Genomic DNA, 24,422 nt, shown 5'->3' with positions numbered 1-24,422 from the left:
CCAAATATCTGGGTATTAACATCTTAGCCGATACTGATCTCATAGTAAGTCATAATACAGACCGCTTATTGCAGAGTCAAGGAAAGCTCTGAATCGCCTCTACAATTTACATCTTTCTATCGTTGGGCGCTGCAATTTGTTAAAAATGATTTCTTCCCCAAAAAATATTATATCTATTTAGGGCTATACCCTTAGAGTTTAATAAGCCGACACTCGCAAGGTTTGAAAGGTTATTCTCCCAATTTGTATGGGCATTCTCCCAACCTAGAAGGGCATTCAAATTCTTGTCTCTACCTCAGGACAGAGGGGGATGGGCCCTCCCCAATTTAAAACTCTATTATTGGGCTACAGTCCTGCCAACATGCCCCATATTATTACAAGATTTCCCCCCTTCGCCAGTTGTTGGTTTGCCTTCACCTTTTGAACTCCTGCTTGGACCCGACGCTTGGGGCTGCCTGTTGCTGCAGTTAGAACTGGGTTACTATAAAAGGGTGAAGTTTAAGTCCCTTCTTGGAGTTTTTAAGGTTTTTTCAGCCATACACAAGTTTCTTGGTATTGGCAGACTAAACTTCTATACCCCTATTAGAAATAACTCTAACCTCCCGGATATCTTTAGCTCATCCTATCTCCAAAACTGGATTGATAAAGGAGTAAAGAAACTAGGAGACCTCTGTTCAGCTGACGAGATCTTGGCGTTTGAAGATCTTCAATCCCTTTATAATCTAGACAAGAGGGAATACTTTAAGTACTTAGCTGTTAAATCTTTTTTTTTACGAAAGACTGGGGGCCCGTCAGGCTTCACCAAGTGTAATCTGATAGAGAGGTTCTGTGGAGATTCAATACCACGTATTGGAGTTATTTATAACATATTTAACACCTTGATGCCTAATGATCTGCTTTTAATATCCACTAAGTGGCAACAGAAATTGGACATCACCAATAATGCTTTCTTACTTGAAGTCGAATTCGCACAAAGCGATTTGCTATCCTCTAATCTTCAGGCGCAGTTTTATAAGACTTGTTTTTTTTATATTTTACTCCTAGCAAGATTGCAAAAGGGGGCACCGGTAAAGGAACTTACTGCCCTCGCTGCACTGAGTTTAAAGCTGATTCAATCCATATGTTTGTCACATGTGTTAAATTAGAACCATTAATAAATAAAATCCAACACTTTCTGGGACAGGTGCTATCTCATAATCTTGTGCTGGCTCCTTCAACGATAATGTTGGGTATAACGGAATCGATTGACCGAAAGAAGGGAGGGGCACTAATATTCATTGCCATGGCCGTTCTTAGGCTGTGCATTGCTTCTACTTGGTTGGATCCTGACCCCCCCAGTCTTTAAACATTGGCTAGCCTGTTTTTACTCAATTCACTCATTAGAGAAGGCAATCTATGCTAAAAAGGGACTCAGATAAAAAAAAAGGGACTAGTAATCTGGGGTCCCCTTTCTCACTGGTTAACCCACCACGGATAATAGTGGGAGAGATTAAAGAACACGCCATTTCTCCCTACATTTATTTATGTATGAGACAATTTTCTTAGTTTAGTATGGTTGCTTTGGTATATATATATATTTTTTTTTTTTCTTTTTCTTTTTTTCTCTCTCTGGGAAACTAGATAAATAGTTATCCTGTCGTGATGCCCTATTTTTTATTATGGTACTGTTGCACTGGTCACTTTATTGATTGTTCTTTCTTAAAGGTGTGAACATGAATTCTTATCTACTTAAGGTTCTTGCTGCTGTGGGCTAAAATCTGCCCAAATAAATGTTTGATCCTAATGTATCATACAATGGGATATTTATGATAAGATTGTATTTTACTACTCCTCTTTGTAAAGTATTTGTCTTTTTTTCAGTGCAATTGAAAAATAAAAAATAAAACAACCCGTCAGGTGACTTTAGTGCAGATGACATGTAACACCGATGTGCTGTTGTGAGCTCCAGCCCATTAGCACACAATTATGTGCTACCTGGAATTCACTTGACTTAATTCGCTAATCATTTCTAAATCCATTTTACTGGGTGGTGGTGGTATTGGGGGTAGTATTGGTGGTATTGCTGATGGAGGTGTTGGTGGTATTGGTGGTATTGGGGGTGGTGGTATTGGTTGCATTGGTGGTGGTGGTATTGGTGGTGGTGGTATTGTTGGTGGTATTGGTGGTGGTGGTAGTATGGGGTGGTGGTATTGGTGGTGGTGGTTGTATTGGTGGTGGTGGTATTGTTTGTGATGGTATTTGTGGTGGTATTTGTGGAGTTGGTGGTATTGATGATGGTGGTATTGGTGGTATAGGTTTTGGTGGTGTCATTGGTATTGGTGGTGGTGGTATTGGTGGTGGTGGTATTGGCGGTGGCATTGGTGGTGGTGTTATTAGTCGTGGTGTTATTGGTGGTGGTGGTATTGGTGGTGGTATTGCTGGTGGTATTGGTGGTGGTGGTATTGGTATTGGTGGTTGTATTGGCATTGGTGATATTGGTGGTGGTGGTATTGGTGGATGTATTGGTGGTGATATTGGTATTGGTGGTGGTGATATTGATGGTATTGGTATTGGTGATGATATTGGTGGTGGTGGTTGTATTGGTGGTGGTAGTATTGGTATTGGTGGTGGTGGTATTGGTAGTATTCATTGGTGTGGTGTTGGTCGTGGTGGTATTGGTGGTGGTATTGGTGGTGGTGGTATTGGTATTGGAGGTGGTGGTATTGGTGGTTGTATTGGTGGTGATATTGGTATTGGTGGTGGTATTGGTTGTATTGGTATTGGTGGGGGTGGTACTGGTGGTGGTTGTATCGGTGGTGGTAATGGTGGTAGTGGTGATATTGGTGGAGGTGGTGTTGGTGGTGATATTGGTGGTATTCATGGTGGTGGTGGTATTGGTGGTATTGGTGGTATTGGTGATGGTGGTATTGATGTTATTGGGGTTGGTATTGGTGGTGGTGGTATTGGTGGTATTGGTATTGGTGGTGGTGGTGGTATTGGTGGTGGTGGTATTGGTGGTAGTGGTATTGGTGATGGTAGTGGTGGTGGTATTGGTGGTGCTTGTGGTGGTATTGGTGGCTGTGGAGGTATTGGTGGTGGTGATAGTATTGGTGGTAGTATTAGTATTGGTGGTGGTATTGGTGGCGGTATTAGTATTGGTGGAGGTATTGGTGGTAGTGGTATCGGTGGTGGTATTGGTCCTGGTATTGGAGGTGGTATTGGTAGTGGTGGCAGTAGTATTGGTGGTGGTGGTATTGGTGGTATTTGTGATGTTATTGGTGGTATTTTTGTTGGTGGTGGTGGTATTGTAAATCAGCAGCCTCAGATCTCGTTACAGCCATTGCCTGACCAACACCCCCAAAAAAACAAAAGAAAGAGTGTCACAATCTGTCATATGCCAGGTGGAGAGTACCCACTTCTCTAACAGCACTCACATACTCGCTCCAAAACACAAAAATATACCAAAAAGCAACTTTGAAGTCAACAAAGTTAGTTTACAGGAGGTCCATTAACTCCTCAAAGTGGTTCAAAGATTTAAAATCTCCAAATGACTTTTGATACAATCCTCAAAACATCATAAAAGGACTGAACCACTCTACGAGGGGCGTAGGTTCGGGGGAGATTTTGGGGTGTGACACACCGCAAATAAATACATTCTTGTCTTGGTATTCTGTCTGTTTGTCGTCATCAATATACATTTTCCAAAGCAGTCTATACAGATTTATGAATAGTGAATGATAACATCACAACATCCATTGCAAGACGCGCAAGTGGCATTCCTGTAAGTGCTTTAAAGAAAGAAGCAACACCAATTGTAACATTCAGCCAAACTAGATTCACATTACTATATTTACATTACTAGTTTCACATTGCTGGGCGGATGTGACCTGACGCAGTACACTGATGCTCTGATAGGCCATCGCAGAACTGGATGTCGCGTCTCAAAATTCTCCACATTGCTACACACAGTCTGGCTCTGAACATGAAGTCCGCCATTGAACAGGAGATCTCACCTTAGTCTTTGTATTCCCACCTTATAAACCAAAGGGCCGCCTTCTTACAATAATTCGTACCTTATAGCATGAAACCCCAGTTTGCACCAGGAATGCTTGCTCTTCGGCAGACAGTTGTGTCTTGTGATAGGCCGACCATCTTTATTTCAGGAATGTTTTTCTGGCAAAAGTTCTACCTTATAACAGGAAGGCCGGTCTTGCAGGATGTGGTACTATCTTGTAACTAGAAAATCCAGACTGTAAAAGCAAGGTTGGATTCGTAATAGAAAGTCCTCCATATTAGCTGGAAATTCTCGAAAATGATTGTAGTTAGTGCCTGTTTTGATGGAGTGTGTCAAAATATACATATTCAAGAAAAAAACTAACCAGGGTCGTGGAGGGAATTAAGGCTAAAATTAAAATGAATTTAAGGCAAATGTAGACTGAACAGAGTTAAACATCTCTAACACACACATATTTTGATCAAAATGTGCTTCCAGTAATTTACATAAGAACACAGCAGGAGCATACAAGACTAACCCTTCTCACCCACTGGAGATGATCTCTCATCAGTAAATGGCACTTTCTCGCTCTTCTCTGAATACATAGTTCAACAGCGATAAATAAATAATTTATTGTGAAATAAATGCACCTATGTTTACATGAATGCCAGCAATCTCGGGTAACGATATCTTTGATGGACTCAAAGACCTTTATGTCCTCTGGAAAAAAGTCACTAAATCGTGTATCAGCTGTCGTTTCCAAAAATTGGTCCCATGGAGCAAAGTGTGCAGTGATGTCATACAATTCTTTGGATGTGACGAGGTGAAGCTATCACTTACTACTAAGTATTGCATTATTTTTGAGAGCGAGGTGGTTTCTTTCCATCAGAAAGTCTCAACTATTGTACAACAGAATGTGTAGGTCTACGTTCATCCTCACTCAACTCCTTTTTCAAGGCAAGCTTGAATGACGAAGATCACCGCCACCAGCAGGACGAGAGCGGCCAGTCCAATACGTACTACATTTTCTGTGCTGATAGAGGTTTCCTCCGTTTCAGGGTCTGGAATAACAAAGGGGGAAAAAAACAAGAAGGATAAGTCAATGCTGAAAGATCAAAATGTTATTAGCAGGAAGTAATATGTAATAAAGCAGTTGGTGATAACCAGAGGTAAACCAAGCTAGCGTGAAATCAGACCAGTGCTTTGAACAGCTTGGGAGGGCTCAAACAGAGGTGGTCACATGTCACGCATATATACAGGAAGGAGACGAGGATGTCACTCATTGGCTGCATGAACAGGTTACTTACCACTGGGAAAGGCAAGGATGATGGGAGCCGTTTCTTATAACGCAACCATGGAGTATATGTCGGGTCCATGTAAGAACATATCCAGCAAACAATATCCTTCTAAAGAACGTATACCCTGATGAGTTTTCCTGAGTAGGAAATTTGTTGCAGTGGTGACAGGATACCTCTCTGCCAACCTGTTTTTCCGCCCAACTCACTTAGAGGCAGGCGGGTGAACTGAAAGTATGTCAACGATGGAGTCTACTTTGGCTTTGTTGCTGATACACTCCTCCGACAGCTCAACACCATACAGGGATGTCGCATTTTACCTATTCGACTACCTGCCATATCTAGAGTGGGCAGTCGGATGTTTTTTTGTTTTTTTTTTGCTGTCGATCACCGCCAAGGGCCAGCAAAACAAATAATGACTTACACGCAATGGGAGGAACCTCCGATGGTGTGGGGGGGCCCTAGTTTCACATTCATAAATACAAAACTCTCACTTTGGGTGTTTGTTTTTACAAAATGTAAATTGGTGTAAAAGTTCAACGGAGGATCTTTATGTTTGACAGAGCTGTCCATCAAACATTTACATCGTTGACAGGAACTGCCATAACGTTGTTTCTTGCCAATGTTAAGAGATGTCCGACTGACCAGCTGACAACTCTAACGTTGGTGGTTGGGAATCCATTAGAGCGATGGAGTATTTTTGCCCTGGTGTAGATCATGCCTAAATCATGCCTGTAGACTCTAAAATGTAGGATGTCAAAATCTCTAACTTTCATAACGTCTGCCTCAAAAGATTTAGGGGCATATGTATCAAAAACCGTATTTGCGATTCTCAAATAGCGTTTCTTTGAGAATCACTATTTGAGAATTGCAAAACGGGATGTATTTAAAAATTCGCACATATTTTGCGAATTCTTAATATTCCTTAATTGCGATTAGCAAACTGCGAAATCGCAATTAAGGAATACCTTCCCATTCATTCCTATGGGCCAGGAGGCCCATAGGAATGAATGGGAAGTAATTCTCCAATTGCGATTCGTAATTTGCTAATCGCAAATTGAGAATAATTTCAAAGGTGCAAGGGTGTGATGATGACACCCTGATGCACCCCTGAAATGAGCATGTGTGCGCATATGGCGCACATACATGCCATAAGGGCATGTATGTGCGCCACATGGCACTTTGAAAAATGCCAAAAAGTGCATTTTTCAAAGAAATCGCAAATTACCACCAACTTGAAGTTGGTGGTAATTTGCGATTTCTTAAGGTGAAATTCCACAACTTGGGTGCTTGTTACATAGCATTTAAGGAATCGCAATTTGCGATTCCTTAAATGCTTACGCAAAATTAAGGAATCGCAAAATTAGCGATTCCTTAATAATGCGATGCGAAAATGGCTCATACATCGCGTTTTGCGATTTTGTATTCGCAAACGCTGTTTTTTAGCGATTTGCAGCGTTTGCGAATACAAAATCGTTTGATACATATGCCCCTTAGACCGGTAATAAATTCATAAAGTTACTTCCTATATATAGTAGGGACGGGTTTGTTTACTATCCTGCCTCTGACCCTCTCATATTTTGGGCCAATTGCTTGATATTTGGATATTGAATTCTGTGTGGGCTAAAAAAGTTTATAGAGTAAATGTACGGAGATTTAGTAGTCTCCGTTTTTTCCCACTCGATGGAACAGATTCAAAATATGTAAATGTACACCAGAAGATCATTCCGATTTTTGAGTGAAGATTTACACATTTTGGGCCAGATGTACGACGGGATTTTACATACACAAACAGGTTTGCAACCTGTTTGAGCATGCAAAAACCTACAGGGCCATGTACAAACCCTATTTAGCAAGTCGCAATTTATTTGCGACTCGTTAAATAGGATTTGCGACTCGCTATTAGGAAGGGGCATTCCCTTCCTAATAGCGACCCCAAATGACATGTATGACTGTTTTGCGACTGGAGGTCTGCTGAGCCCAGAAGGCCACAAGACCTGGGAGGGCCAGCCATTCCCAATGGGGTCTCAAATTGCGAGTGCCTCATTAATATTCATGAGGCATGGAATTTGCGACCCCATTGGGAATCGCAATCAGTGTCGCAGACACTGTTGTACATGGCAATTTGTGAGTCACAAATTGCTTGGTCGTACATCTGGCCCTTTGGGATTTTCAAAGAATTCTAGGCTTACTTGTGGAAAGCTGAAACAGCTGCAGCTTTTCAAGAGCAACTGTAAAAAGTTACACATAACTGTAAATAATGTGTAAAAGCCTACTCAAAATGTTCTATTGCTAACTTTGCTTTCTGTTTCTTTCTCCAGAAAGCTCTTTTTTGTCCACCCCACAAATTTTTTGTGTGTTCCCTGTCAATTGCCACCCTTAAAGCATAGTTAATCCTGCCCTTCAGGGGGGCGTGGCCAGGAGGGTCAAGATGGCGGTTGCACTTTAGAAGTGCTCCGGACCCATCCGTCATCCGCTCCTTCATCCACCTCCATCGGATAGTTCTCACCTTGCACCCCGGCTGACTGGCTATCCTGCACCATCAAGCCATCCCTAAAAGCAGTGTGGGTGACATACATGTGCCGCGGGCAGCCCTTGCGGAGCATCCTACCTCGCGGCGCTCACAAGATGGCGGCTTCGGCATGGTGATCTCCCGGCCCGCCGCGGCCCTGAACTCTGAAGCTTCTCCTATTGCGACCAGAGATGGGAGGATCCCTGAGAGTTGCTGGTGGCATACCGCTTGGTCTTTGTGGTGCCTCTTCCTCCCCTCGGCAACAAACTGTGCCTGGCTAACTGAGAGGCGCCGGGGAAGGCCCAGGGAGGCCCGGACGGCCGCGTGTCCCGCTGCGGACCTGAGATGCTGAGGCGTGGCAGTGCGTGATTGTCCGTCGACCGGGCGGCAGAGAGAGGTGGGCGAGGTTCGCCGCCTCTCCCGATGCCCCCTTGCCGCTCCGTCCTGATTGGGGTCTCTGCGAGTGATCGGGCCTGAGATATGGGTCTGCGGCTGGTGGCCAGGTGTGGCCGGGCCCATACAGCAACTGAATGCCGCGGTATTGGCAGTGAGCTTCCCAGCTTCCCCCCGCTTGGTCTTTGCGGTGCCTCTTTGTAGGAAGGTGGAATCTGACTATATGGTTGCCCCCACTTTTTTCCTGGTGTTTGAATGGTTTTTGACTAGTCTGGCTGGGATCCTGCTATCCAGGACCCCAGCCTATCTGCTTACTCCCTAAACAACTTGGTGTGCATATTATATGCACTAGTGATTGGATACTGTGGTACCTTATCAGCCCCTAGTATATAGTACCTTAGGTACCTAGGGCATTGGTACTTCACAGGCCTACCAGGGGCTGTAGCATGTATTATGCCACCCCTGGGAAGCACTCACAATCTGACACCACAGGCCTGCTACTGCAGCCTGTGTGAGGTAGTGTTAGCACTCCTCACTGAGGTATAGGTTCCTATATCTCACCATACACACACATATAAACCTATCAGTCACCCCTATGGTAGGCCCTATCAATCCCAAGGGCAGGGTGCTTGGTTTACTATGTGAGGGGGTGCTCCTGCCTGAGCAGGGCCCCTCTGCAGCTGGCAGAGTCTATTCTCTGCTGCTGTTTGTGGATGCGGTTAAACCATATACTCTTAAGTGCATTATAACCTCGCGGTAAATGCTAACTTTGGAATGACTGTATCAAAACATGTCGTGTTTGGTGTCAAACAACTTGGAATCCTACCCCCACACCAGTAACTGGTGTGGGAGTAGGATCCCACCCTTCTAGAGGGGACGACATGTACACCCTGTACTACACGGTAGAAATCATGTAGAGCCCTGGCATCACAAAATCGATGCCACCAGCACAGACACCGGGCTGCCCTCCTGCTGCTGACCGAAACTCGCAGTGGAGGGAGCTCAACAAAGGGTTTCCTGTCACAGGGAGGTGTCACCACCTCCCAGACAGGATTTAGTGTATTGGAGCTGGGTGGGTGCACTCTTACAGTGCTTTGAAGTCCTGCACTGGGGGAGCAGTAGGCTCCTCTGTGCATATGCCAGCTCAAACCGGTTCAGGGGCTGCCTGCCCCTGTCCTGGCTCGAAACTGGACAAAGGGGAGTGGGTGTAACCACCCACTACCCTGGCCCTCCTAGAGGAGTGGCCATAGAGCTAGTCCCTCCCATCTTATCAGTATAAGATACCACACATTGCCAATGCAATTTAGATTACACCTGGACGACGCTCACCGAAGAAGAATCCTGGCCCTTCAACTTTCTGCTATCTTTAGAAGACCGAAGGATCTCCCTTGGAGTCAAGGAGTGACTCCCCTGCTTGGCAGGCACCTAAAGGACTGAACAACGGTTGCAAACTTTACCGCTCCCGCCGGAGCCCGTAGTCCCTGCATCCCCTAAAGCTGATTTCCTGACCTCTTGTTGGCCATTTTGAGTCCCCAGCGAAGCTGTGGCGTCTGGACCCCACGAGTGACGAGGTACAGCAATACCAGGGAACCGTGCACTAATTTCGAGTGCAAGCCCTGAACGACAAACTACAAACTTGTGCTTTGGACCACTTAATGTCCAAGTCCCTAGCAAGTCTGGAACCCAAGATCAGCGGCCTACCTCGTCCCGAGTGACCGTGGGCTGCTCCTGAAGTTTCCCTGCAAAGGCGTCTTTGCGGTTGCTTGCCCGTTGGCTAGTAGCCTGCCCGAAGACTTTCTGAACTGCTCCAAGGGTTCGCCTAGTTGCTCTGGGCCTGCCCTCATTTACCCTTGCTGGGTAAGTCCATCGGACCTTGCTGGTCTGAACCATCTAAGATCTTCATTCTACACAAGACTTGCAGTTGCCAAGGTTTGTTGGCTCCGATCCAAGTGCCGATACCGCCATCAGCTGCAGACGTTGTGGGACCCTCCAAATCCAGCTGCTGGTCTTCCTCGATCTCTCCTGGACCACGTGGGCGAAGAGACAAAACACCATCAGCGACGTGAAGAAACTCGACAGTTGTGGTCATCTATCCTGAAGGCCACCGGTCACTGGCAAGTGACTCTGAACTCTGTCCCCTCAATTTCTAGGTCGCCTGCAACTCCAATCCATCGTTGGATTTCCACGGACACTTCACCCGACGACACAAGCAGCAAGACTTCAACGATTCCCATTGAAAACAGCATCGCGACCCGACACCAAAGGACACCTGTGCAGCCGGCTTCCCTGGGTGAGGTAACTCTGGCATTACGGTGCCCAAGTGTGCATTGGCTATCGAAGTACTTACCCTGTAAGTTCTTTGCTTGTTGTCCATTCAGAAGTGCCCTAGAACTGTAAAATAATAACCGGGACATATTGCCATTGAAATCAATGAGAAACCCGCGTGTGTGTTTAGACACTGCACGCGTCCTCTGTGGGCTGACTACTTACCTGTAAATACTGCAGCAGTGAAGCCCCAGCGATTCCCAAGGCCCTAGGCCTCTTCAATTTGCAAGTCGAGTTGTTTATACCATTTTTTTAATATATGGTCTGGTACGCCCCTAGGGCTACAGCCATCTTTGTGCTTAATTTATTGAGAACTGTTGATCTTTTGAATGTTTACCTGGCTCTAATCTCATAAAGAGATTAGTAGAATATATTTAGAAATAAATACATATATATTATAAGGTAAAACAAGCTGCTTTACATTCCTCAGAGACTTAGCCTGAAGGCTGCTCTCCACAGCTACCACTAGGATAGCTTTCTTTAAAAGGTTGTCTTTAAACCTATCTACCAAGAGTCGAATTGGACTGGTGCAAGGTGGCCACTATAACTAGTGACCAGCATATGCCAGGCCAACTTCTCACACTCTTCCTCCCCTGTAACAAACTGTGCCCGGCTAACTGAGAGGTGCTGGGGAAGGCCGGGAGAGGCCCTGCCGGCCGCGTAGCCCGCGGCGGATCAGTGATGCGGAGGAGCGGCAATGCATGATCGGCCGTCGACCGGGTGGCGGAGAGAGGTGAGCGAGGAGCGCCGCCTCCCCTGATGCCCTCTTGATGCTCCATCCTGGTTGGGGTCTCTGTGGGTGATCAGGCCTGAGATCTGTGCCCGCGGCTGGCGGCCCGGTGTGGCCGGGCCCGTACAGCAACTGAATACAGCAACTAAGTGCCGCAGTATTGGCTGTGGGCCTCCCCGCCTCACCGCCATCATAAGGGGTCGGGACCGGTGCTGTGGGGACCCTGCGCAGGACACGGGCCCCCCCTCTTGGGAGCTGACAGCATGCTGGGAGTGGGTGCACGGCCAGTGGCAGACCACCACACTGCCCAGCAGCAGGCGGACAAGGTGAGGAGTTGGAGTGTCCGCTTGACCCTGGATGGTGGGGGTTCGTCCGTCGATCGGGCGGCAGGGGCTCATATACTTAGGCCCCCCCCCACTGTGCCCCGTGATCCCCAAACGTAGATCCAACACTGTAGAATTGTCTCCACTTCCTCGCGTGCTTGCACCATTCCGTCCACACCGACCACCCATGCTAGGTGTCCTGTCCTTTCCCCACTTTCCCAATGGCTGATACCTTTACAGCGCAGGCGTCGCTTCACATCATGTCTTGGAATGTTAATGGCTTGCTAGATAAGGTAAAGCGCACAGCGGTCCTACGCTATGTCCAGCGTCACACTGTAGACATACTGCTGCTCCAGGAGACCCACCTGGCAGGCAACCACTGCCCTTTCTTGGCGCGCTATGGTTATGGTGGAGTCTGGCACTCTGGCTTCAACTGGGGATCCCGAGGGGTGGCCGTCCTGGTGCGATGTGGTCTTCCACTCGTGGTGAGGAAAGTAACTCATGACCCTAAGAGTTGTTTCGTCGTCTTGGAGGGGAACCTTGGAGACCGGTCTCTGAACTTGGTCGCTGTATATTCCCCCACCTCCCTACTGACCTCCTCACTTCAGTCTCTCGCTACACTGGTTGCCTCCCTGCTTCTGGGGACCACCATCGTTGGGGGTGATTTCAACGCGGTTACGTTTTCTTCCCGGCCATGGACTGTCGGGCAATTCGAGATGTCACCATCCTTCCTAGAGGGCTATCGGACCACTCTTCAGTGGCGATGCGGATGGGCAGCCTCCCTACCTCGTTGTGTCCGATCTGGCAGATGAACGCCGGGTTCCCCTAGGACAAGGAATTCAGGGAACAAGTGGGAACCGAGCTCCGCCATTATTTTACCACCAATCACTGGTCGGTTTCCTCTCCTGGCACCCTATGGGAAGCCGGAAAGGCCACCATCCGAGGCTTCGCTAAAGGCCAGCTCAAACTTAAACGTGTGAAGCAGGACTCCAGCCTCAAACTTTTGGAGGCCCAGGCTGTCCTAATCGAGGCTCAACCCCAGCAAGAGAGAACTGAAGCCCAAGAGAGGAGACTGGCGTTGCTGAGGGACGAGATTAAGCAGACCTCCCTAGAAGCTGCCAAAATGCTGTGGCGGTCCTCCGTCGTGCATGTGTATGGGTGGGGAGATAAAAATGGGAAACTCCTTCACCGTCTGGCCACTTATCCGATGGCCAATCGTATCATCTCTGAGGTGATTGGCTCAGACGGAGTGATCCAGCGAGCCCCCGCTGCAGTGGCCCAATGCTTCGCCTCCTACTACTCTACTCTTTATTCTGCACAGCCGCCCCCTCTCTCGCTCCCAGAACTCCTTCAGCGCGAACAGTTTCCCTCATTTGACTCAGTGAGTCTGAGGTAGAGGCGCTGGACCTCCCTGTCACCCCAGAGTAGATTAGTGATGCAATTTCGCGTATGGCTGCAGGTAAGACGCCAGACGGACTCCAGCAGGAATTCTATGCGTCCTTCCAGGAAACGCTGATTCCCCACCTTCTAGAGGTGTATCAGGAGGCGTCTTATCAAGGCTCATTTCGCCCTGAGACGGATACGGCCACCATTGTGGTGATCCCTAAGTCCCAGCCTCCCTCGAAGCACTGCTCTGATTACCACCCCATTTCCCTCATTAACACGTAGCTCAAAATATTTGCCTAGCCAAACTGGTCCACCCTGACCAGTGCGGATTTATGCCCTCCCAGGGAACCTGGCACTGCCTCAGGTGTCTCCACCTCGCTCTAGCGAATCGACAACAACTGACCCTTTACTTATCTCTCCTTCTCGTAGATTTCGAGAAAGCATTCGACTCGGGGGATTGGCGATACCTGGAGGCGGTATTAATGGAAATGGGTTTTGGAACCCCTTTCCGCTGCCTGGTTAAGGCGCTTAACTGTAAACCAAGAGCCCAGGTCAACGGAGCCCTGTTGCACCCCTTTCCCTTCGGAAGAGGCACGAGGCAGGGATATCCCCTCTCGCCCCTCCTATTCGCGTTGGCAATGGAGCCCTTTGCCTGCCTTGTCCGATCCGACCAGCTCCTCACGGGATGGCGATGGCCTGATGTAGAGAAAGATAAGATCGCCCTGTACACTAATGATGTTCTGTTATTCCTAGCAGATCCAGCTCGGTCAGGTCCCCATTGCCTCCGGGCCTTGAGTCTTTTTGAACAAACCTCCGACCTCCGATTGAACTGGGCTAAGTCCGTCCTGGTCCCCCTTCACCTTTCGAGAGAGTGCTTTGATTGGCAGTCGTCGATACCTCTTTGGCAACAGTCCTTTAAGTATCTGGGAATCCGGGTCGCCCACCTCCCCGATCTCACTTGGCAACTCAACGTCACCCCATTAGTTAAAAAGGCTCGGGCTGATGTCCTCAAGTGGCAAACTCTGCCACTGAACTCTATGGGCAGGATAGCTCTGTTTAAAATGATGATCCTGCCCAGATTCCTTTATATGCTTCAGAACACACACCTCTCCTTCTCAAGGTCGTGGTTCCAGGAGCTGGACCGCATGGCCACTAGGTTCTTGTGGGGAGGCCTAGGCTGGCCCTCGCCCAGTGCCGGATCCCCCCCTATGACGGCGGCCTGGGGATGAAGAATCTCTACCTTCACTATTTAGCGACTCGGCTCCTCACCGTGCATGATTGGTTTAACGGTGGCTGGTCTGACCCAGCATACTGCTTGGAGCTCCACACCCTGGGCTTGGCTAACATTCAAAGGAAAACAAAAAGCAATCCCTAGCACTCGTACTGAAAATAAATGTTTTAGAAATATTACGAGTTTTCACACAAACAATTTCAAAACACATTAGCAAAAGAATGAGTTAGTCTTTCTTCACTCTTCTAGTTCGTTGTTTATTGGTTTCTATTCTTCACAGTATTTCCAGTCAGCCAACACGTGTTTCGTCGCCACAAGAGAATGTAGTCCCGCGACTTTTTCAAGGCTGTGTTTACAGAAAGAATAAAAAGAACTAGCGTATGTCCTGAATAAGAACGCATCAGAGCATTTAACAATAAAACACCCACAGGTGGAACTAGCCAAAGAAATGTGAAGAGCTAGCCAATATTCAGATACATAATATACTTTAGAAGTCATTTGACAACGGCCTAACAGTATAGCTGAAAAGCTAGAAGAATCAACTATGACCCTAATTAAGATGGAGAGAGTTTAGAAAGTGCTATTTGTGCATATGATCGTACGATCATGGTTTTCATTGTTAAAAATAAGTAAAGGTATGAGTTAATTAATTGAAAAATAAAGGATAGATCACAAACAGGTTTGTTAATACGTACAAACTTTTCAGAGCATTCCTGGTATTCCCGCTACCTGCGAATATACTACAATGCTGGCGCTGTAATATGGGTGAGTAAAATAATGTATATGTGTCTATTTACATTTAGTGAATAAAAACATGAATTGGCACTTGAAAGTCAAGCCATGTATATGTATTGATTGAATGTTGGCAATCAGACCATATGTTTTACCATTACTGTATTGATTTAGGGTCTATCCCAATACAAGGAGTCCACTACATCATGGGGCGTTATATCATCAATGCTACATCATGGTTTTCATTGTTAAAAATAAGTAAAGGTATGAGTTAATTAATTGAAAAATAAAGATAATTTAGTCAAATAATATTCTAAAAGTATTGGCATAGCCAATAGGTCTCGCCTTTGGGACCTTATAAGTATTTATTTATGCAGTACAATATCCTTGGTGCAACAACATCAACTGTTGCATGGCTAAACACTTATAAGGTCCCAAAGGCGAGACCTATTGGCTATGCCAATGCTTGTTTTAACTAGTGGCCTATCTCCTGTAATTATTGTGCTCCGGTGATTCATCCCATGCAGTTAGTATACCTTGCTTGCCCTGGCATATCCCATGTAATAAGCATGCTATGGTGGTCTGTTCCATACAGCTAGTGTGCAGTGTCCCGCTCATGCAGTTAGTGTGCTCCACCTGTTTGCTCTACTTGACCCATTCTTTGTACTTAGGGTTCTTAGGTAGAGCTCCCTAGGTCAGGGGAGAGAGAAGGCGGGCCAAGCACCCGCCTTTGGCCAATTGCGTGCTGTCTTTCTTAGAAAGCGATAGCAAAGGGGATGATGGACGGAGCGCTTGAGCAAATCAAACACTCACCCCCAGTGAACTGATCTGGGTTTAATCCATCATTATTCTTTAGCTCACTCCACCACCCCAGTTCAGACATGGCCATATGCAAATCAGTCTGACCCTGTGCCTCATGGGAACAGTCCAGCCCGAACTGCCAAGCCATATCTCCCCTGGACCGGAAACAAGCATCCTGGGACCGGTTTCGGGTTCATAACCCTCATCAGCCAGGCTATCTTGAATCCAGTGGCATAGTGAGCAAGGGACCCACTTCTGGGCATACCATGCCAACTTAGGGCGAACAAAGCGATACCAAAGGGGATGATGGTCGGAGCGCTTGAGCAAATCAAACACTCACCCCCAGACAACTGATCTGGGTTTAATCATCATTCTTTAGCTCACTCCACCACCCCAGTTCAGACATGGCCATATGCAAATCAGTCTGACCCTGTGCCTCATGGGAACAGTCCAGCCCGAACTGCCAAGCCATGTCTTCCCTGGACCGGAAACAAGCATCCTGGGACTGGTTTCGGGTTCATAACCCTCATCAGCCAGGCTATCTTGAATCCAGTGGCAATGTGAGCAAGGGACCCACGTCTGGGCATACCCTGCCAACTTAGGGCGAACAAAGCGATACCAAACACTCACCCCAGTCAACTGATCTGGGTTTAATCCATCATCATTCTTTAGCTCACTCCACCACCCCAGTTCAGACATGGCCATATGTAAATCAGTCTGACCCTGTGCCTCATGGGAACAGTCCAGCCCGAACTGCCAAGCCATGTCTTCCCTGGACCGGAAACAAGCATCCTGGGACCGGTTTCAGGGTCATAACCCTCATCAGCCAGGCTATCTTGAAACCAGTGGCAAAGTGAGCAAGGGACCCACGCCTGGGCATACCCTGCGAACTTAGGGCGAACAAAGCGATACCAAAGGGGATGATGGACGGAGCGCTTGAGCAAATCAAACACTCACCCCCAGTCAACTGATCTGGGTTTAATCCATCATCATTCTTTAGCTCACTCCACCACCCCAGTTCAGACATGGCTATATGCAAATCAGTCTGACCCTGTGCCTCATGGGAACAGTCCAGCCCGAACTGCCAAGCCATGTCTTCCCTGGACCGGAAACAAGCATCCTGGGACCGGTTTCGGGTTCATAACCCTCATCAGTCAGGCTATCTTGAACCTTGAATCCAGTGGCAAGGTGAGCAAGGGACCCACATCTGGGCATACCCTGCCAACTTAGGGCGAACAAAGCGATACCAAAAGACGCACGCAAAGGCCAATAGCGTGTGACCAAAAAAACAAACACACGCACAAGCGTGTGGTCCGAGTTTGAAGCCCTTACATAAAGCCTCGCATGTGGTGGTGGATATGTAGTGCCCTCGTCATTCCAAATAATAGCATACACCTATTTTAGAGGCTTTAAAGAAATTAATATGACTACTTATTGGACTGATTTAATATTGTGTCACCAGGCCACTTGTAACAGACAGAGTTCTGTGGAAATCTGTATGCTTCGGCGGAACTCTCATTTGGAAAACATTAGTAATTTCCACTAATTTTCAAACTGAGTAGAAGTGTGGGGAGCTAAATCCTCTTGAAGACCTCTAACGTACAGACACGGCTGTGGAAGAGTAGGTCATATAGCAAATATTTCCTTGCTTGTGGACTTTTTACTGCCTCTCCCTCAATGTGGCGGCTCTCCAATGAAGGCTGTATTCAATGCTTAGGAGGGAGACCCAGTGAAGGTTATGGAGGTAAATCAGTGTAGATGGTGAAGTTTCTTTTAAAGCAAGGCCAGCATTGAAATCTAAAGAAGTATCTACTTTAAGAGGGTGAATATGGTTTAGATGAACATGGCATTATCCAAACGTGGGTCATTTAAGGCACTGCAGATGGTTGAGGATGTAACAAGCCCCTATAATGCCATCAAAGACTAATAAATCACAAGCCTTAGTGGTTTGTACATGGCACCAGAGCCCAGACAGGACATTATTGGTCCATAATACAACCAGAACATTATGAATGTGTTTCTATTTAGGACGTGAAAAGTCTTTTAGGCTTCTAATTGGCTGAGCATCTGTAATATAAAGTCACTATGTCCATCTCTTGTAGTATTGGAAATAAATCAAGAATAAGACATCATTTCTGTGATTACGGATTGAGAAACCACTCATGTAAGTACAATTCTAATGGCCAGACAAGTAATATCAAAGAATACTAAGACTTATTACTCCCCCCACATTACAGTTCATTGACTGATAATATGAAAACTCCCAACACTGATACTGTAGCCCCAACTTTTAAGTGGGGCTTTATGACATTCATTTAATCTTAGACTTTTGTTTTGTTGGTTAGAGTCACAACACCTGTGTGGTTGGCTACTTCTGCTCTTCATTTCAATTTATTATTGAGTATTTCCCTTTTAGGAAACGTAAAAATCAGTTTTAATTATATGAACTCACTTAAGTCATTCAAACTTTCTTATGCGCGTTATGGACAGCTGGAGAGATTTATGCTGTATTGCACAGTCCGAAAACTGATTTTTTCTATAATTATTTGTGACAAGCAATATCAGGTGCAGTTAGATTTTATAAATAAGGTGTTATAACTGAACTGCTGTTTCTTAAGTTAATGTTCATTTCGCTGACATGACATAGGCCCGAGTGCAATTTGTTAGGTAAGCGTATTCTTGCATAAATCCCATTTCAATGGTTTCTGATATAGAAGAGTGTTTGGAGCAGATAAGGTATCCGGGGAACTGTGAAACTGGACATACAATGCGCTACAAACATTTACCACATTATTTCTTAGACTGTGAAATACAGTGAGCAGATATCTTGCATTACTTTTGTGTGTGACGGTATATGACGCTATAATTCACGTAATAGGCATTATGTTTGCTAAAATATACCCATGTATTATGCGTGCAGTAAAAAGGAACCACATTTTGCCCACATGTAGGTGGCCATTCACTGTTTGCAAACATTCACAACTTTGTCAGCATTGAAGTGCTACACAGTTTCTCTGACTGTCACATAAACGCTAGGCATGAATAGTGTCCATCATCATGTCTACAATGTATGAGTTGAGGTCGGTGTTCTTGCTGATAAATGTTATACTTATTTCAAAGATGCAATTTTTCACCCCCTCCCAGAATCGCTGTTACAATCAAAGATGCGTGGGGGTGGGTAGGTACACGCCAAGGGAGGCGGGCATGATCGTATGTTGCAATTTGTATAACCAGGCAGAAATGTCTGAAATTACGAAGATGTGCGAGTCAGTGCCTCGCCGGGAGTTCGATGTTATCAGTCTGTCCCTGGTCTGAGTGGAATCACAGAATCCCAAGGAAACTCATGACATGGGGCCACGACAGGGCCTGGCATCAGCACAGGGAAGGACCCACGTGACAGACTCAAGATTCACCCTCACCCCTAAGACCACTGTAATGACAGCCAATAAAAATCATGTGAGAAATGTGTGGATGGGAGTGCTCTGTGGGCCCTTCCCAGAGGCACATGGACTGTATGAGCTACTGCTTAGGAAAGGAAGCGTTCTGTCACTTAGGCTTGTTCAAAAAGAAGCACTGTGTTTTACAATATGAACTTTGGAAAGTGCATTAGATATGTTAACTAATAACTTATTTTTGTGATATGTTCATGTGGTTCATTACCACCTCGGACAAGTAAAAAAGTCTAGACGCTTTCCAGAGTTTAAAGGGAACAGAACGTTTTGTAGGTGTGGGACTGTTATCAGGAAGCACTGCAAACGCTCACCTGCTTTGCTGGAGGCTACATGTCCTTGGCCTGTGTGTGCAACAACCTCCGTGCCCTCGTCTGCCTTGTAGAAGCAGCCATACTTCTCTCTGGGGCCGTCCAGCGTCAGCTGCGTGATGTCAAAGGTCATCTGAAACGTGCCCGCCTGCTGGCCGGGAGCCCTCTGTCTAGCCAGGGGTTCTTGCTCTCTTTCTCTGTACAGATAGACCCAGCCACCTCCAGACTCTCCTGGAGTGATGGAGCAGTTCACAGACATCCCCCAGGCTGCTTGGAAAGGTATCGCCTGTGGGTTCGCGGGCTCATAGGGCACACCTATTCAAGCAGGGAAAACAAGCAAACATGCACGTCAGCGTGGGGTTAGTCAGAACTTATGTCTGAAACATTCCCACTAAAGGAAAGTAAGGGAAACCGGTATATCTTGCTTATGTATTTATGCATCTCCCCTGTTATCTTTGGTCCTAGCTGCTCAGCCAGAGTGAGTGTTCTGAGTGAAATGTTGGTGTGATGGAGATGAATGGAATGTTTTAGTGCCTGTGTGGTGATGTGTGACAGTTTTAGTATGGGCTGAGCAGCAGGCAGGGTGCTCCTGGTGGGGCTGCTGTACATGGATTACCAACGTGCAACTAAGACTAATAAATAATCTACAAAGACACTCCTCAGCCACTTGTCTTACATCCGAACAGTTACCATCTTTCTACCCATTTTCTAAACTACACACTATTCTTGTGCCTCTACTGTAAATTGAACGAGTCAATTTCAGTGGAGGGGTACAACCCCACATAAAACCTAATTAGGACTCAAGCTCTTGTTTGCGCCTGAGTCGGGTTGCAGTTTGGAAGCAAGTCGCATAGCGTTGCAAATTGTGAGGGCAAATAGTGCACATTCTAAGGTTGTGTCACGCATCAGAACAAGGAGATATTACTGGTATGTTATCTGCATTCCAAAGTCTAAAACTCAAACTTACACGGTAATTGACCTCACAGTAAATCTGCAACAGTTAGAATGAGCTTCCTCACCTCCTATTTGCCCCATGGATGGGTATGTGGAACATCAAAGAGAGGCTCAGATTTCATAAATTGTCTGTGTGCAAATTGTTGCAAAACAGTAATACTTTACCACCAGTTTAAAACTGGTAGTAATCAATTCTCAAAGGGGAAGGTGTCCCAAGGGCCCTCTTCTCCTTTGAGAATGTAAATAAAAATATTTTTAGGAGCAGGCAGTAGTCCCACGGACCACTGCCTCTTCTCGAAATGTAAACTTCGAGGTTTCATTTTTTTCTTTTTAAATGCATCCTGTTTTCTTTTAAGCAAAACAGGCTACATTAAAAACAAAATCCTTTAGTAAAAAGCAGGCACGGACATGGTGGTCTGCTGACCTCAGCAGATCACCATCCCTGTGATGGCTGTGATTCCTAATGGGTCGCAAGCTGCGACCTACCTCATTTAATATTCATGACGTATATCGATTTGCGACCCAAAAGGAATCTCTAAATGAAACTCAGTGAGTTTCCTACATTAAGAATAGCGATTTCCTAATTGCGATTCGGAGAGAATTGCAATTAGGAAATCAGTATTCCCAATGTTTGTACATCGGGCCCTAAATCATTTGTCAAGACTGACAAGTTTGCAGTTGTTGCAAACTGCCGTCTTAGGCAGGGGCCAGAGAACACATTTTGAAGACATACTTGCTTTTTGTAAGGTATCTAGAACTTATCCAAGTCCATCTCACACAGATGACTCACTGCGTGTCACTGCGATGAAATGATTTTTAGGCAGTAGTGGATGATGAGGGCCTGGTTGCTGGCACAACATGTTAGCATGATTACTGACCCAATAACTGTTTGATGGTCACACATTTGTTAATTACAGGAATTAGCATTCCATCCCATTTCAACACATGGCAACACATGCACATAGAAGCTTTACTTTAACATTAATAAAGAGGGAATCTAATTTTATTTCCATTGTTAACAAATCTTGAACAAATACAAAAAAAGTAGGCTTGGGTGTAGTTTAAATAAGAAAGGCTGGGCTAGTGACGTGGTTCACTGAGATGGCACACCCATACTCGTCTGTTGGCTGGATCAGCCTTGAGAATTAAATGTCACTGGTGCTGTTTCTACCCACATGAAGCTGACAAGCTAGCTGGTGGGCATCTTGAAACCTGGCAAAACGTTGGGGGTGGGGCACCACACTGCCCAGGGCAGGGTAGGAAGTACGGCCTGCTAGCTGGCACCACCAGTCTGCAGGGACTGGGACTCCAATGTGGGCATTAAGGGGGTTATTCAGCCTGCTGGAGCCCCAGACTCCTACAGTGTCTGATGCCACCCTGGCCAAGGTAGGGAAGGTGGTTCTGCCCAGTGCCTGGAGCCTGGCATACTAGGATTGGGCCCCCCACAGATGAAAGCCAGGATTTAGCCCACCTCTCATGGAGGATTAGGGGAGTTGTTCTGCATGCAGGAGTCCCAGACTTCTCTCCTGTCCGATGCCACCCTGCCCAGGGATCTGCCTGATTGATAATCTCAATGGGGTAACCTTGTAATGTGCAGAACCTGGGGATAGGTATGTTATGTGAACAGTGGTTCTGCCACATCAATACATTTCATTTTGTGTCCCCCATGGGTGGCACGATCAAAAATGATATACCTGGGCCTTCAACTTGGGTCCCATCTCTGCTCCTTACCCTGAAGGGGCATGAGGCTCCTCACAACTCTGCAGCCACAATGCCCTGGGTAGGGACAGTTACCCCTATTCATTGGCTAAGAGTGCCCTAGGTCGATGCCATCCATCTTCCTGGTTCCCGAGCATGCAGAGCTAAGGATGGTTAAGCTGCTAGCCAATCGTCTCCCATCTCCACATGGGCCTGCTTGTAAATATGTTTTTCCTTGACTATTAAGCTCCCATGAAGTGGAGTCTTACAGAATCCAGGGGGAAGACACAAGTCAGAGTTAGCTGCACTGGCCTGCCCGCTCATCATCTGGTAACCAGCCCCCAACCAGGCATCTGGCAGCTGCAGCTGACAATGAGAGCAGTGCTCAGGAGGCTTCTTCCTCCAGCCACGAACCAGCTTCTTGCCTCCATGAAACTCCACTGATGCCCACTCTGGTCACCCTGTTGACCTGCAAAAGATTATGCCACCATCCTGGTCTGGCAGTGCAGGGCGGGAGGGGGAGGTGCCCATGCTGCACTGCGTGTGATGGAGGCAGCCTACCATGGGCCCACACTCTGTCTCTCCCATCAGCTTGGTGGCAGAGAGACCCAAGGGGGCATGAGCCCCCACAGACTGAAACTGAGGATGACATTCAACAGATCACAGCAAGGCATCTGCCGTGCTACTCAATAAAACTCTGACCCAGAAGGAGGTCATCTATAAATGATTTAGCATTAGGCACCCCACGAACATGTAGTGCACTAAGGACGATGGAGGAAGTCCCCTTCCATCTGTGCTCTAGTTCCCAAGCAAGCGGCTCTATGCACCTGCCCAAAAGCGTGCTATCTCATGCCATCTTAGGCTCCATGACACTGTGGTATCATTAACGTTTGGGGGGATTCCGATTTGGAGGCGTTCAGTCATAATCCTACAGATGGTAGCTTGACCCCCTTGGCTCCCCAGCCAAGCACATACACTAAATGTCTGAACCTGTGGTTCCTCTCATATTGAGCAGGATTACTATTGCAGCAGCACATTATCAGTGGTTTAAAACAAACCTGTCTCACAACTGTCTAAGCCCTGCTCATGTTCCTTAATAGTGGGTGAACAATCCAAATACTTGTGAATTCTGCTTCGCAATGATGGGAAGAGCCGACATCAAAGGATCAACGCTTGGCCACCACAAGCCAATTATCCTTGTGGTAACTTTTCTTACACCTCCGGTCCAAAAATTGTAGCAGGATCATGATGCACTACTTTCAACGTCTGTATTCAGACTTAAAATCGAGATCAATTGAGCTTTTGTCCTTCTGCTCTGCTGGAGGTTTCTGTCCTCCCTGAGATCACCTTCGGATACCTTCTTTATCGTTTGACTGGTGTAGCGCCCCAGTCAAACGCCCTATCTTCTACTGTCCCTGGAACGAGTTGCGCCTTGCAGGAGCCGGGTGCTTGGAGCCAGAAGCAAGAGCCCCACAGGGTTTGCCTCACCACTTAAGTGTAAAAACTATAAGAGTAGTGGTATTTCACCAGCAGCCTAAAGGTGTCCCACTTATTCCACACCTCTCGTGTTTCTTCATAGTGCCAGGCTTGAGTCAAGCTCAACAGGATCATCTTTCCCCACTGATTGTGCCAAGCCTGTTCCCTTGGCCATGGTTTTGCTAGATAGTAGCTAGGGACAGTTTGAATCTCATTCATCCATTCATGCACATCACAAACTAAATGATGAGGCAGGTGGCTATTCTTGTACCACCACGCAGTGGCTCATTCTGGGTTGTTACTGCTGTCCATCAGCGTCAAATCGGACTTGCTTCCAACAACACAACAATTGTTCCAGAGTACAGCTATGTTTAAAGCTGTCCTCACAGGAACATGAATCACATATCAGATAGCCTTAATAGAGTCTTAGTTACACCCGCCGTTTAGCCGAGTTTCATTGAATTTCTTCACTTTCAGATCACTGGGCAGAAATCATATTGCACCAACAAGTGCCTTGAGCCCTCGTGATGCCTTGTTTTAATTAAACAGTTGGATTTCCCGGGTCTGCACCATTTGTAAGTCAGCTGCTAGGTTCCCTAAATTGTTCCAGCCAGAGTCTATGCACTTCAGAAACCTGCTACAGACATGGGTATGGCCAGGCACAAGATTGAAACCATCTCCCCCGGAGACCAGCAAGAGCTCACTGGCTCCGGAACCACAATGAGTTCCAAGGCTCAGGCCCCCTCAGGGTGCTCTGCCCTTCACAAAGAAAAGAGAGCTCTCCCCAGGGCTCCCACTAGATTCTTCAGGATTGTTTGTGTTACCGCACTGGA

The 24,422-nt window shown here is 46.6% G+C and overlaps 1 protein-coding gene and 1 pseudogene across 1 annotated transcript in view; both read right to left on the bottom strand.

Moving 5' to 3' along the window:
• Positions 1-4,590: 4,590 nt before the first annotated feature.
• Positions 4,591-24,422, bottom strand: part of LOC146809583 (T-cell-interacting, activating receptor on myeloid cells protein 1-like) — a 41,163-nt gene continuing 21,331 nt past the window's right edge. Inside the window, exons 5-6 of the mRNA XM_085616426.1 lie at positions 19,465-19,776; positions 4,591-5,034 (exon numbers count right to left, since the gene is read on the bottom strand). Of these exons, the coding sequence (XP_085472552.1) occupies positions 4,910-5,034; positions 19,465-19,776 (437 nt within the window). The 3' untranslated portion in view covers positions 4,591-4,909. The remainder of the gene's footprint in view (positions 5,035-19,464; positions 19,777-24,422) is intronic.
• On the bottom strand, positions 22,744-24,198 carry LOC146809584 (28S ribosomal RNA; annotated as a pseudogene).

This window comes from Triturus cristatus, chromosome 7 (genome assembly GCF_964204655.1).
Source record: "Triturus cristatus chromosome 7, aTriCri1.1, whole genome shotgun sequence".
Lineage (NCBI taxonomy): Eukaryota > Metazoa > Chordata > Amphibia > Caudata > Salamandridae > Triturus > Triturus cristatus.
This window is presented reverse-complemented; position numbering and strand designations above follow the sequence as displayed.